Raw genomic sequence first — 14648 nt, forward strand, 5'->3', positions numbered from 1 at the left:
GTTGGAACGTGAGCTTGTCAAGTGCACCGCACAGGACTGCCATGTTGTTTGTTTTTCTTAAACAACATGGCATTAACCTGTGTTGATCATAATCATGATCTGAGGCGGCGTGGGTCGACAAGCCTCGAACGCTTCCCGTCACTGTCAAAAGCCGTGGGAAGCGCTCGGAAGGCCACATAATCATCACGTGTGATTTGGGCCCAGGCAAATGAAGCAGATGTGTGTCTCCTCTTCAGGGAGTCTTCGTGCACACATTGTTCACTTCAATATTCATCGCCATCATTACATTCCACTGTCAGGAGCTTTCTCGCTGAGTTGTAAAGTAGGAAGTGCGGCAGGTGTTTCCCGCCTTTATAGGAAGTGGACTGCCCCCTGCTGGGTGGCGAGTTCATTAAGCTTTCTCAGAGACGAGGCGGTGCCTCGGGGGAAAACCAATAGCGAAGCCGTTAGAGGGCGGAGCACCAATATGAAGTAGAACAGTAAGAATTCCAATGATCATTTATGACAGTTACAAAACTTTTTTTTTTTTACATTTTTGCTTCATAGTCAGTCAGATTCTCACAAGGATTCTCATCTATATAGAGGCATTTCAGTTGTGCTGGAAATCTCTCTGATTATCATTCAATTTGGTTCACTATCCTCAACTCTTATTTAGTGAAAAAAATCGCTCAGACTTTTTTTTTTTAAGTAAATGAGAAGGACCTGGCAACTTCACCTGTTGTCACTACATGATCTAGAGCAGGGGTCTCAAACTCAATTTACCTGGGGGCCACTGGATGCAGAGTCTGGGTGAGGCTGGGCCGCAAGAAAATATTTCTTAAAAAAAATCTTTTTAAATGTCTTTATTTTTATTTTCAACACAAAATAAAATCAAAATGTGAATTAAGTAAATAAATCAGTCATAATTAATAACAATAATAATTAGATTTCTCCAGTCAGCAAAAATGTATATACATACTTACTATGTGAGAATTAACGATAAATAAATCCGTGAACCTGAACATGGCTTGAACATGGCTTCTCTTGCCTACTTCTTGCTGCTAGACACCTGGCAGTGCTTCCTCTCGCATAGTTGAGCTACATTTGGCTGGAGAGAGGAAGCAGTTGAGACCCTCAGTATGGCTTGAAGATGATCATCAGTAAGTCTGGACCTGTACTTGGACTTATTGAAGTTCAAGGTGGAGAAGAGCTTTTCGCACAAGTATGTGCTCCCAAAAAGGCACATGGTCCTCTTGTACATTCGGGAAAGCTCAGGGAAGCTGGGAGGCAATTCTCTCAAAAATTGTCCAAGTTTGTCTGCTTTTCCACTCACCTCCCTGAACTTGGCTTTGAGGTCAGAGTTGCACTGGAGGTCAATTAGCTCCATTTGAAGCACAGGAGGGGCATCTTGCACATCAATGGAGAAGGGGTCTGAAAAAATTGGAAATGTGGCTCTGTGTGTCTTGAAGTCTGCAAATCTGTGATTAATTCCTCCCCTAGCTTCAAAATGGCATCAACATACATCTCACCACTGAATGGTGTGCCTGCATCCACGAGTGCCTTGCATGCTGGGAAATGGCAAAGGTTTGTCTGAGAGAGCTGGGCTTTCCATAACAGAAATTTTGTGGAGAATGCTCTCACGTTGTCATAGGCAGCACTGATGAGTTGCCCCTGGCCTTGTAATTTCTTGTTCAGTACATTAAGCTCATGTGTGATGTCAACAAGAAAAGCTAAGTCCATGAGCCATTTGGGATCACTTAGCAAAGGAACATCCACCCCAACCTTCTCCTTCACCTCTGCTCTCAACTCCAAAAATCTCTTCAACGAGTTTCCCCTGCTGGGCCAACGTACCTCAGTGAAGTAGATCACATCCCCATATCCAGACTCCAACAGACATCACATGGTCAAACTTCAGGCATTTGCTGCAAAGGGCCTGCTGATGGATAATGCAGTGCAAAGCAATGGCCTTCTCTGCACCCTCCTCTTTCAGTTTTGTGTCACTAGTCCATTTTTCCTCCCAGTCATTGATGGCGCTCCATCGGTTGTTATTCTAACTAACCTCTTCCATGGCAAACCGGCATTCTCAATGGCATCACACAGCTGGTGAAATATCTCCTGAGCGGTGGTCTGGCCATGCATTGGAGCTACTGTAAGCAACTCCTCTATCACCTCAAAATTGTCATCAATACCACGGACATGTATTGCGAGCTGGGCAGTGTCTGTGATGTCTGTGGTCTCATCAAGAACGACTGAGTATGAACTGAAATATTTGGCTTTCTCGCACAGTTGATCATAAATGTTAGTTGACAAGTCAGAAATGCGCTTTGCCACGGTATTGGTTTCCGGACAAACCATACTTGCAGCCTGTAACATGCCCTTTTTAATGAATTCACCTTCTTTGAGTGGCTTTCCCGCCCTAGCAACCATCTCACTCAGCATGTAGCTAGCTTTGACTGCTGCGTCGCTCTTTTTGGTTGCTTTCTTGAAGAAATCTTGTTGCCTCAGTAGACTCTTTTTATTTGCAACTCGGTTCACTCTCTCATCTCCCTGGTATTTTTCATACTCCTCAGCATGTCTAGTTGTGTAATGACGTTTCAAATTGTATTCCTTGTGCACCGCAACTTTCTCTGTGCAAATAAGACACGTCGGGGTGCCCCTGTGCTCAAAAAATAAATATTGCATCTCCCACTTTTCCTGGAATCGTCTTTGCTCATTACTAACCTTTCTCTTCACTGCAGGCTTTGAAAAATACATGTTTGGGGTTGTGGAATATATTTGTATTTAGCCGACGCACGGAGAATCATTTTATTTCCGCAATGTGTGTCGTTCCGCTTTTCCTCCCTACAGCGACACGGCGGCGGGCGGATAATAGCCGGGAAAGTACCGGGATAGCGAGCGCAAAAAAGTGACGGGAGTGTTATCCGGCGTCATATAGAAATATATGTTCATCGTGTGAGGCAACACAAATTAAACAATAAAAAAAAAAAACGTAAATAAACCCTCGTCTCCATGGCAACATTCCTGTCGCGATCACTCATTTGCCGCTTTTCCACTAACCCAGAACGTTGAAAGAGCCATTTTGGACCCAAATAACAAAAATCGTCTCTGTCTGGAGCCAACAGGAGGGGGAGAGGGTTGGGATTTTACAGTTACAGTAGCACAATTAGCCCTGAACGGGCGAACATCACGACTATCGTGTTTCACGTCCGTTTCGCCCAGCGACTCTCTGTCGGAGCATCAGCGCTGAGGTCCAGTGACCACAGTTTTCTATTGTCGCTCACTCCTTCAGGAGTGTAGCTACCGGACCGCTCGTCTCCCGGACCTTTTACAGGGGCACCGGGGGAGAGAGCAGGGGAGAGAGACAGTGACAGAGAGAGCGAGAGAGCGCGAGAGAGAGAGAGAGAGAGAGAGAGCGAGAGCAGGCGGGCGAGTGAAGGAGGGAGGGAGTAAGAGCGCGTGCGGGTCTAGTGGAAACAAAAGTTTCTCTGCTTGCATCACACAAGTGACGTCAATGTCCGGCCCCCGAGAGCCATATACCACACCGCATATGGTATGTACTCCGCAAACAACGCTGTCAAGCGCCATTCATATACAACTCGCGGGCCGCACTAACATTAAACTTTTATATTAAGGTGGGGCCCGCAAATATATTAAGGTGGGGCCCGCGGGCCGCAGTGCGTGTCTAAGACCCCTGATCTAGAGCTTGTAATCCATGTGTTTGTGTCTTCTCGTCTGGACTTTTGTAACAGTCTGTTTTCATGTCTTAACAAGAAGGTGGTGTCTCGCCTGCAGTTGATTTAGAACTCTGCAGCGAGAATTCTGACCCGCTCAAGTAGAAGAACTCACAGTTTCTTTCAGGATCAACTTCAAAATTCTGGTTCTTACTTTCAGAGCTATTCATGGTCAGGCTCCTCCTTACATCACTGATCTGATCCAGGCTTACACCCCAGCTCGGGCTCTGAGGTCTGTTGGTCAGAATCTACTTATGGTTCCTCACACACGGTTAATTTTTGGAATGATCTTTCTCTCTCTTTGCAATTGATGGACTCCTGACTCTTGGTGTCTTTCTCGGTGTTATCCTGATCTTTTTAGTATATATATATATATTTAATTTTTGGGATTGTTTAAGCACTTTGTGACCCTGGTCTAGAAAAGCGCTATATAAATATAAATTACTTACCTCACATTACACATGGCCACGCCCAATAGATTAGATCTGAGAGAACGGCTGAAAATTATTGATTTTAAAATTTACAAAAAATCTAATATAATGTATCATGTATTAAATAAAAAACATTTAAAACAATATTAAATATTATTTGAACCAATAAATCATCAGTATGTTAGGTCGAAAAGAAATCTCTCCACCAACATGTTGTCCTATCCTGTTATGTTAATATTTCATTTTGTGTACTCTTGGGCTGGTTGTACTGAAAATAATTGTGTTGAATTTGGGTGCTTGTTCGATTGCAGATAAACTATGCTACTATAGATAGCAATGTTTGTTAATTTTTATTTAAATCTCAATAAAGGGTGTAGAAACCATTATAACAGAGTGTTTGTCCATGGTTAATTTAACGTGATGTAAGTTATCATTCTGAAATTTATTCACCTTGAAATCATTATAAACAAGTCAGGATGTCTGTCAAGTGTTTGTCAAGGTTCAACCTATTTCCTCGGTTAGTTTTAAAACTTAATCCACATGTGTAAAGATAAAAAAATACTCCGCCCGATTCTAAAGTAATTCCAAATGTGACTCAACTGTCAATTTTACCAATAAGACGAGGTGTCTTGTGTTTTTACTCAAATTAGCAAAAGTCATTGTTTCGACAACAGCAGAGGTTCTTCTTGATCACTCACAGAGTGTCCAAAGTGCGCACACCACTCGCAGAATCGTGTACTGCCGATGGCGGTTAAACCAGCAACACTTGTATTTGGTACTTATGGTACAAAGAAAGCTGGTATCGTTGGATTTTTTGCATGCTGGTACGGAATCGGTTAATTGACAACACTAGTGCTATCCAGCCTGACCTCTCACTTATACCTGAGGTTAAATGTTGAACAATCATCAATCACTGAAGATTCCCATCTTACAGTTTCAAAAAGTAGCAACTGCACTGCTGCAGGAGATCAATTGCACTGCACCTACTTCAATACCGGGAAGCTCTAATAATGCCAGTGTTAGAAGCTACAATTTCCCGAAGGAGATCTCCAGAGGGATTAATAAAGTTCATCTATATATCTACAACAGGGCCCGTTGCAATCCCTTGTGACTCTAGAGCGTGGCACCCCTCAAACCCTCACCGAAAGGATTGTAGATGGTAAATTTGGTCTCTTAGATTAGGTTGAAACACACACACAGGCATGAACAAGCGGACAAACATACTAGTTCATATGTAAATAAACATCAACACCAGTTTTCATGTTGCAGGAAATGTGTTTTAATATTCACCCTTTAGGAAGAGTTAGAGAAAATTTACATGACAAAATGTGATAGGACAAAAAGAAAAAGTAACTGTTCTAAACTGGTCAATCATTCCGGTCATTCCAGGTAGGTCAGGTCTGTGCTCATTGTCTACTAAGGCGTGGACGTGCTCCTGGCACACACTCAGCTTTGGTGCAGCGGCATGATTCCACCACGGTGTAGGTGTGCGGGATTTTGGTTCCATCCTCACAGGTCATCTCTACCTGCTTATACTTGGTAACATCTTCTTGGCAACACTCACACTGGTGCATCATTGAGTTTGATGCAGCAGAATATCTGAACACACACACGTAAAAAACAAGTTTGTAAAATCATAGATTCTATTTTATTTTTGAAATGCTGAAACAGAAATCGTGTAATGGGCTGAAACTTAATTTAAAAATCGATGCTCAATCACTGTAGCCATTCTAAATGAACTCCTGTACCTTCTTGTTTAAAACATTGTCATTTTAGCCTTCTTTGAAGTCTCTAGCTGTGATTTATTTTAGCTCTCCAACCTGTGGTGTCTTAAGTATTGAATTTAGATTTTTAGAATTACATTCTTTTAAATAAAAGGTATATAAACAACATGCAATATTTTTTTAATTTGCATATAAAACTGTCTCCGCCCCAAAAAATCATACTTTTCACTTGAACAGCTAAATAAATATAAATTGAGATTGGTGAATGTGATTCAATGAACTGAACTAGATTCATATGATTAGATTCTTCCATATATTACGAAAAATGAATGAATCATGATGTAATCTAACGTGATTTAAATACAAACTCATTTATAAAAATACAATTTATTTAGCTTGCGTTTAAGGTATCGGTGCCTGTGCATGCATTTATTTAGCTTTAACAAAGTGTAATTATACGTCATTTAAAGATATAAATGGACCAATTTCTGAAGGTATTTCTTGCATGATATATTTTTCATTTCAGTATTTAAATAAAAATAACAAATTTAGTTCACTTACATAGATGTGCTTCCACAGTGGCCTGCACAGTAGGAGACGTTGACCGGCACAGTCGTTCTACACTTGTCATCCTCAAGAATGATCTCTTCAGTTTTTACCTCACAGACACTGCGCAGCTGGCCTACAACAGAGAATTGTCTAAAGTTAGAAAACAATTTGTTAATTTAAAAATGTTCAGTTTGACCAGTAACTTACAAGACTTGCAGCATCCATCAGCGTCAGTTCTCTCTGTTCCCTGGACATTGAGGAAGATTTAGAAGATTAGAGATAACAGGTTTGTGATGTAAAGATGTGTTGACAAACTCACAGGTTCACAGTCATCTGGGTTGAACGGGGGGCAGGACTTGGTTGTCTCAAGGGTCACCAGTGTACCACTGATCTTATCACAAGTATATTTGACACAAGAATCATCAGGGGAAACATAAGTCTCGTTGAGCTGTGGGAGGATTAGAGAACCACAAAATGACTGAATATGTCTACATATAATTCTGGTCAAAAAGTACAGTAATACATACCCCAATGAAAAGAGTAGAATTATCTGGAGCAGTAACGAGACAGCTCTTCTGAACACACTTTCCACAGCACTTGTCAGAATCGGGTTCATATTCATAGCCCTGTATGGAAAATGTTATCAATTCACACAACTGGTTCTGAAGTGACTGACGAGGAAGAAGAACACATTGAAGGCCCAGCTCATGATTAAATGTAGGATCTGGTTATTTAGGAAGTGTATGACTGGGGCAAGAACCTTGAAAATGCAAGAAATAGAAATGTTGGAGGAATTTTGAGATGTAGATAAGTATTAGAAAAAAGAAGGTAGCAAATTAAAATGTGAGTTAAGCATAGAGACGAGTGCCAGTGTCTTTTTAGAACTATAGAAAACAAAAATATTATATGAGGTAGTAAAAAATGATGTGACAGTTGTGATGAACATATATGAGATCAGAGTGACACCAAGGCTTGGCCACGTGGTCCTAGCCACTTCTTGGTGGACAGATAGGGTAAGTTGTGGATTAATCAAAGGGTTTGAGATGGATAGAAGAGAACCAATAAGATAAATAAAATTGCATTTGTGTAAAAAAAATAGAGAGGCAGAAAGGAGAGGTTTCAGGAAGATGATGAGATCAGATGAATTCAGGTATTTTTGATTAGTCATACAAATATAATTTATGTGAGAAGGGTGTACCAAAATGGTGAGGTTTTTGTTGAAGGTCTGATGAAACGGATGTAGAGGTTAATTAAATGCACTTACCTCGGAGCAGCTTGTGTTGCAGATGATAGGCTTGCAAGAAATTATGTTGAGTCCTGTCTCTGGATCCATTTTTGGACCACAGTAACATTTTGTGCAAGGTCCTGACGTAAAAGGTGGGGTAGGTGTTCCAGATGGTGCTGTTTGAGATGGTGGCAGCGTTGCTCCCACGGTTGCACCAGTTGCTGGCACTGGGCCTGTTGTCATTGTTGTGGTCATTGCTGTTGTTGGTGATGGTGGGCCAGGTGAAACTGTTGGTGGTGCTGGAGTTGTGATAGGTTGTTCAGTTTCTGATGGTGTGGCTGTTGATGTAAATGGTTGAAGAGTAATTGCTGTTGTTTTTGGTAACAGTGGTCCAGTTGTTTTTGGTGTTGTTACATAAGGCTGAGAAGTTCCAGCTGGTGGTGCTGTTGTGCCAGAAGCCTGACTTGGGCCAGGTAGAGGAGCAGTTGTTCCTGACGGTTGAGTTGGTCTAGGTGGTGGCGGTGTCGTTCTTGGTGTTGTTCCTATGGGTTTAGTGGGTCCTGGTGGTGGTGCTGTTGATCTTGTCCATGAAGGTTGTCCTGGCCTCTTTGTGGGTGCTGTTATAGCTGCTGTTGTTGCAGATGGGGGTCCTGTTGTTTTTGGTGTTGTAACAGAAGGCTGAGAAGGTCCAGGCGTTGGTGCTGTTGTGGCAGCTGTCATTCCAGATGGTTGGCTTGGGCCAGATGGTGGAACTGTTGTTCCTGCTGCTGTTCCAGTTGGTTGCCCAGGTCCTGGTGGGGGTGCTGTTGTCTTTGGGGTTGTTCCAGATGGCTGTGCAGGTCCTTTAGGTGGTGCTGTTGTCCCTTCTGTTTTAGATGGCTGCTCAGGTCCTGGAGGAGGTCCTGTTGTCCGTGCTGCTGTACCAGTAGGTTGACCAGGTCCTGGTGGAGGTGCCGATGTTTTTGGTGTTGTACCTGAGGGTTGACTTGGCCCTGGTGGGGGCGGTGTCGTTCTTGGTGTTGCTCCTATTGGTTTAGTGGGTCCTGGTGGTGGTGCTGTTGATCTTGTCCATGAGGGTTGTCCTGGCCTCTGTGTGGGTGCTGTTATAGCTGCTGTTGTTGCAGATGGGGTTCCTGTTGTTTTTGGTGTTGTTACAGAAGGCTGAGAAGGTCCAGGCGGTGGTGCTGTTGTGGCAGCTGTCATTCCAGATGGTTGGCTTGGGCCAGATGGTGGAACTGTTGTTCCTGCTGCTGTTCCAGTTGGTTGCCCAGGTCCTGGTGGGGGTGCTGTTGTCTTTGGGGTTGTTCCAGATGGCTGTGCAGGTCCTTTAGGTGGTGCTGTTGTCCCTTCTGTTTTAGATGGCTGCTCAGGTCCTGGAGGAGGTCCTGTTGTCCGTGCTGCTGTACCAGTAGGTTGACCAGATCCTGGTGGAGGTGCCGATGTTTTTGGTGTTGTACCTGAGGGTTGACTTGGCCCTGGTGGGGGCGGTGTCGTTCTTGGTGTTGCTCCTATTGGTTTAGTGGGTCCTGGTGGTGGTGCTGTTGATCTTGTCCATGAGGGTTGTCCTGGCCTCTGTGTGGGTGCTGTTATAGCTGCTGTTGTTGCAGATGGGGGTCCTGTTGTTTTTGGTGTTGTTACAGAAGGCTGAGAAGGTCCAGGCGGTGGTGCTGTTGTGGCAGCGGTCATGCCAGAAGGTTGGCTTGGGCCAGGAGGTGGAGCTGTTGTTCCTGCTGCTGTTCCAGTTGGTTGCCCAGGTCCTGGTGGTGGTGCTGTTGTCTTTGGGGTTGTTCCAGATGGCTGTGCAGGTCCTTTAGGTGGTGTTGTTGTCCCTTCTGTTTTAGATGGCTGCTCGGGTCCTGGTGGAGGTCCTGTTGTCCGTGCTGCTGTACCAGTAGGTTGACCAGGTCCTGGTGGAGGTGCCGATATTTTTGGTGGTGTACCTGAGGGTTGACTTGGCCCTGGTGGGGGCAGTGTCGTTCTTGGTGTTGCTCCTATTGGTTTAGTGGGTCCTGGTGGTGGTGCTGTTGATCCTGTCCATGAAGGTTGTCCTGGCCTCTGTGTGGGTGCTGTTATAGCTGCTGTTGTTGCAGATGGGGGTCCTGTTGTTTTTGGTGTTGTTACAGAAGGCTGAGAAGGTCCAGGCGGTGGTGCTGTTGTAGCAGCTGTCATGCCAGAAGGTTGGCTTGGGACAGGAGGTGGAGCTGTTGTTCCTGCTGCTGTTCCAGTTGGTTGCCCAGGTCCTGGTGGTGGTGCTGTTGTCTTTGGGGTTGTTCCAGATGGCTGTGCAGGTCCTTTAGGTGGTGCTGTTGTCCCTTCTGTTTTAGATGGCTGCTCGGGTCCTGGTGGAGGTCCTGTTGTCCGTGCTGCTGTACCAGTAGGTTGACCAGGTCCTGGTGGAGGTGCCGATGTTTTTGGTGTTGTACCTGAGGGTTGACTTGGCCCTGGTGGGGGCAGTGTCGTTCTTGGTGTTGCTCCTATTGGTTTAGTGGTTCCTGGTGGTGGTGCTGTTGATCTTGTCCATGATGGTTGTCCTGGCCTCTGTGTGGGTGCTGTTATAGCTGCTGTTGTTGCAGATGGGGGTCCTGTTGTTTTTGGTGTTGTTACAGAAGGCTGAGAAGGTCCAGGCGGTGGTGCTGTTGTAGCAGCTGTCATGCCAGAAGGTTGGCTTGGGCCAGGAGGTGGAGCTGTTGTTCCTGCTGCTGTTCCAGTTGGTTGCCCAGGTCCTGGTGGTGGTGCTGTTGTCTTTGGGGTTGTTCCAGATGGCTGTGCAGGTCCTTTAGGTGGTGCTGTTGTCCCTTCTGTTTTAGATGGCTGCTCAGGTCCTGGTGGAGGTCCTGTTGTCCGTGCTGCTGTACCAGTGGGTTGACCAGGTCCTGGTGGAGGTGCCGATGTTTTTGGTGTTGTACCTGAGGGTTGACTTGGCCCTGGTGGGGGCGGTGTCGTTCTTGGTGTTGCTCCTATTGGTTTAGTGGGTCCTGGTATTGGTGCTGTTGATCTTGTCCATGATGGTTGTCCTGGCCTCTGTGTGGATGCTGTTATAGCTGCTGTTGTTGCAAATGGGGGTACTGTTGTTTTTGGTGTTGTTACAGAAGGCTGAGAAGGTCCAGGCGGTGGTGCTGTTGTGGCAGCTGTCATGCCAGAAGGTTGGCTTGGGCCAGGAGGTGGAGCTGTTGTTCCTGCTGCTGTTCCAGTTGGTTGCCCAGGTCCTAGTGGGGGTTCTGTTGTCTTTGGGGTTGTTCCAGATGGCTGTGCAGGTCCTTTAGGTGGTGCTGTTGTCCCTTCTGTTTTAGATGGCTGCTCAGGTCCTGGTGGAGGTCCGGTTGTCTGTGCTGCTGTACCAGCAGGTTGACCAGGTCCTGGTGGAGGTGCCGATGTTTTTGGTGTTGTACCTGAGGGTTGACTTGGCCCTGGTGGGGGCGGTGTCGTTCTTGGTGTTGCTCCTATTGGTTTAGTGGGTCCTGGTGGTGGTGCTGTTGATCTTGTCCAAGAAGGTTGTCCTGGCCTCTCTGTGGGTGCTGTTATAGCTGCTGTTGTTGCAGATGGGGGTCCTGTTGTTTTTGGTGTTGTTACAGAAGACTGAGAAGGTCCAGGCGGTGGAGCTGTCGTGGCAGCTGTCATGCCAGAAGGTTGGCTTGGGCCAGGAGGTGGAGCTGTTGTTCCTCCTGCTGTTCCAGTTGGTCGCCCAGGTCCTGGTGGTGGTGCTGTTGTCTTTGGGGTTGTTCCAGATGGCTGTGTAGATCCTTTAGGTGGTGCAGTTGTCCCTTCTGTTTTAGATGGCTGCCCAGGTCCTGGAGGAGGTCCTGTTGTCCGTGCTGCTGTACCAATGGGTTGACCAGGTCCTGGTGGAGGTGCTGATGTTTTTGGTGTTGTACCTGAGGGTTGACTTGGCCCTGCTGGGGGGGGTGTCATTCTTGGTGTTGATCCTAATGGTTTAGTGGGTCCTGGTGGTGGTGCTGTTGAACTTGGTGTTGTCCCTGAAGGTTGTCCTGGCTTCTGTGTTGGTGCTGTAGTAGCTGCTGTTGTGGCAGATGGGGGTCCTGTTGTTTTTGGTGTTGTTACAGGAGGTTTAGATGGTTGAGGTGGAGGTGCTGTCGTGGCTGCTGTTGTTTTGGAAGGTTTTCCTGGACGTGTGAATACTGGTTTTGTACTTGGTGGTAATATTTTGGTAGTTCTTCCCAATGTTGTTTCTGACGGCTTTACTGATTCTAATGGACCAGATGTTGTTCTTCCTGTTGTTCTTGATGGTTGTACAGTTTGTGACGGTGTTGTTCTGAGGGGTTGCACTGTTGGAGGCCCTGTTGTAGCTTCAGTTTCTGGTATTTCCTCACCAGGCTTGGAAAGAAAATAGCAGCTTTAGAACAAAGTTAATTTCATTATAAAGGTGAGTTCTCACTATCAGTTTGTGTAAGATTAACTTTTATTTCCCGTCTGTCACTTTCTAAATATATTCCAGATTTTTTACATAAATTTTAATGAAACAAAGAAAATTGGACAAGGAACAAATTATTATTTTCTTGTAATTGTGATATTCAAGACAATTATTTATTCAACTAAAATAAATTCATAACTATATAAGTATATATATTATCACTAAATATCTGATAATTTAGTGAGGCAAGGATGACAGTCGATGAGTCGAGAACTTCGGTCTTGATATCAGGTATCTCCACTTTTACGACCATATCAGAGCTTGTAATGCGCAATCCAGAATTAGTGCAGGGTAGATTCTTTTCTGATTTAAATAAACCTAAATGAAGACAAAGATGACGTTAATTTTAATTAAAACTGTATATATATATATATATATACATTATAACTGTTAATTTTTAAACATGAATGGTGAGTAGAATAAATGAGCACCATAACGTGAAGCAAACTATTGATTTATCAACATGTGAATACAGATCAATATGTTGTAACTGCTTGAAATCAGGTGCATTTCTTTTCACCATTCACTCATTCAAATAGTTTTAATGCTAGTTTGAGGACTTTTTACTTCTGCTGTGAACCATTAAACATTTGTAAAAGTTTTTTTATATATATATATATATATTCACTCATATTCCATTCACTTTGAAATAATCCCAAAAGGTTTGTTACCTCGTATTCAGTCATGTCGTAGACGCATACACCCTTTGGCACTGCAAAGACATTCAGGTGACATAATTAGACCAATTGAATTTGATTGAATTATGTAATCAATGAAAAGAGAATGAATTTGAAGATCTTACCACAGCTGTACGTCTGACAGCAGGTTCCATTGTTGGTTATGTTGAGAGTGAATCCCAATTCACAGGTGATTTCCTCAGGACAAAGGTTTACATTGCATTCTGAATGGTAAAGAAATAACAATGTTACTACGTATCATCATTATCAGATTATAGATGTTCAAAGGTTATAAAAGTCTAAACGCTCGATTGATGTTCCATGATTTGTCTTAAAATAAAGGTGCTGGTAAATTGAAATGAAATAATTCCATTTTATCAACAAATGGGTTTTAATGTTCAAAAAAGCTCCTCTTCTATGTAAAAATATTAAGAAAAAATGTGAAATGTATTTAGAACACAGGCTAGGTTTTGGATTAAAAACTGCTTAAGACAGCAAAGTATTGAATGAATTGAACTACTGTGCCAGTAAATCAATGTTAAAATTGAGAAGAAAAAAAAATTACATCAAAATAATCAAACATAATAACCAACCACAGGACTGTTTAGTGCAGCAGCCTTCTGTCTTGTTGATAAGCTCTTGGCCTAGCTCAGAACAATCCAGAACTTTTTCTTCTTCACACTTCACTGGCTCACAATGGATGCCCATGACGTCGCTGTCACACTCACAGACTTGGCAATTGGCTGTCCAGGTATCACCAGGCTGTTGTAATTGAAATATTAATTACAGTAAAACTTCTTCTAAATTAAGTTTGGCTTTAGTAAATTGGTTCTGAAAAATCTAATTTCTGTCCAATCTTGCAATGTTGCAAATTATAAAACATCTACCACCATCACCATTACAAAATAATCAATTATCTATGCCTCCAAACCTTTGACGCCGATTTAATTTGTTTGTCATCCTACATCTGTAGTTCGACAATATAACTGTGAGCTTGGTTAAAGGTGTTGATGAGGATCTAACATGGATTGAAGAGTTTCTTACTTTCATTGGGCGTCCATCAGGGCCGACACAATCTGGAATTGAGACAAGGTTTACCAGTGTTTATGCATCTGTGCTTACAAAAGGATCTCAGTCAAAAAGAGGGACTTAGTTCTTACCACAATATTCAACACATGTGTCATAGACAGTGTTGAACAAGGTTGTGCCCTCAGCACAGTAGCAGCCCTCTTTTGTCATGTTGGTGGAGACGGAGTTGTCTGCCTCATACTTTTTATTGTACCTGTTCCCAGAGAAGGTGTGATGTGAAACGTCAAACATCAAATAGATCAGGAGGCAAACTTCTATACCTTCAGGATCATTAAGAATTAAGATTATCAAAGGTATACTTTACCTGTCATTGCATGTGGGCTCAACATTTGGACCACAGGCCTTGTACACTTTATTTGTAGGACATGTGTGCTCTGCGGGAAAGAAAATGTTTTGAGAAAAATGATTTAACAATAAAACTTATATACCCTAAAATGACAAGTTTTTAAATTACCGCATTGCCCATTGGTGTAATTCCTCCAATTTATACAGACACCTTCCCTAGCGCACTCAGTTGCATATGCATCCAGGCTTTCACATGTGTTACCGCTGTTATCACAATTGTCTGTTACACAGGATGTTTGATAAGGATCAGGTGGTACAATTGAACGGCAAGGCTCAAACACACTGCAAGGAAAACAAGACAGTCAGTAAGCAAGGCAAAAGAAAACATTTAATTTTTTTTAGGACTAAAGAAATCCTTAACTTACTAATAAAAACTTCTCACCTGCTAGTCAAAAGGTCACAAATGGCAGGACTGCAAACAGTGGGTGTCGTGGTGGCAATGGGTGTGGTTTTTAACGATGGTGTTGAG

The 14648-nt window shown here is 43.5% G+C and overlaps 2 protein-coding genes across 2 annotated transcripts; both read right to left on the bottom strand.

Annotated features, from left to right (window-relative positions):
- Nucleotides 1–5547: 5547 nt before the first annotated feature.
- LOC148086609 (intestinal mucin-like protein) lies at nucleotides 5548–7894 on the bottom strand. The gene is made up of 6 exons (XM_087784795.1): nucleotides 7679–7894; nucleotides 6942–7040; nucleotides 6734–6862; nucleotides 6622–6661; nucleotides 6427–6547; nucleotides 5548–5740 (listed from the first exon to the last, which is right to left on the bottom strand). Exons 1-6 carry the CDS (start codon nucleotides 7892–7894, stop codon nucleotides 5548–5550), a joined length of 798 nt encoding a protein of 265 aa, XP_087640921.1.
- Nucleotides 7895–11570: 3676 nt separating this feature from the next.
- Nucleotides 11571–14394, bottom strand: LOC148086610 (intestinal mucin-like protein). Its single transcript, XM_087783003.1, has 9 exons — nucleotides 14289–14394; nucleotides 14139–14208; nucleotides 13906–14027; nucleotides 13790–13821; nucleotides 13339–13507; nucleotides 12871–12969; nucleotides 12740–12780; nucleotides 11788–11909; nucleotides 11571–11676 (listed from the first exon to the last, which is right to left on the bottom strand). Exons 3-9 carry the CDS (start codon nucleotides 13982–13984, stop codon nucleotides 11571–11573), a joined length of 648 nt encoding a protein of 215 aa, XP_087639129.1. The 5' UTR covers nucleotides 13985–14027; nucleotides 14139–14208; nucleotides 14289–14394.
- Nucleotides 14395–14648: the final 254 nt, after the last annotated feature.

Source organism: Callionymus lyra, chromosome 2, assembly GCF_982586985.1.
Source record: "Callionymus lyra chromosome 2, fCalLyr1.hap1.1, whole genome shotgun sequence".
In the NCBI taxonomy this organism is placed as follows: Eukaryota; Metazoa; Chordata; class Actinopteri; order Syngnathiformes; family Callionymidae; genus Callionymus; species Callionymus lyra.

Coding starts and splice junctions, on each gene's coding strand:
- LOC148086609 (XM_087784795.1), bottom strand. CDS start 7,894: ATGACCACAACAATGACAACAGGCCCAGTGCCAGCAACTGGTGCAACC. Junction 6,548..6,621: donor TGATGGATGCTGCAAGTCTT/GTAAGTTACTGG, acceptor TCTCTGTTGTAG/GCCAGCTGCGCAGTGTCTGT. Junction 5,741..6,426: donor CACTGTGGAAGCACATCTAT/GTAAGTGAACTA, acceptor GTGTGTGTTCAG/ATATTCTGCTGCATCAAACT.
- LOC148086610 (XM_087783003.1), bottom strand. CDS start 13,984: ATGACAAAAGAGGGCTGCTACTGTGCTGAGGGCACAACCTTGTTCAAC. Junction 12,970..13,338: donor CTGCACTAAACAGTCCTGTG/GTTGGTTATTAT, acceptor TTTACCATTCAG/AATGCAATGTAAACCTTTGT. Junction 11,677..11,787: donor TACCAAAATATTACCACCAA/GTACAAAACCAG, acceptor CAAAAACAACAG/GACCCCCATCTGCCACAACA.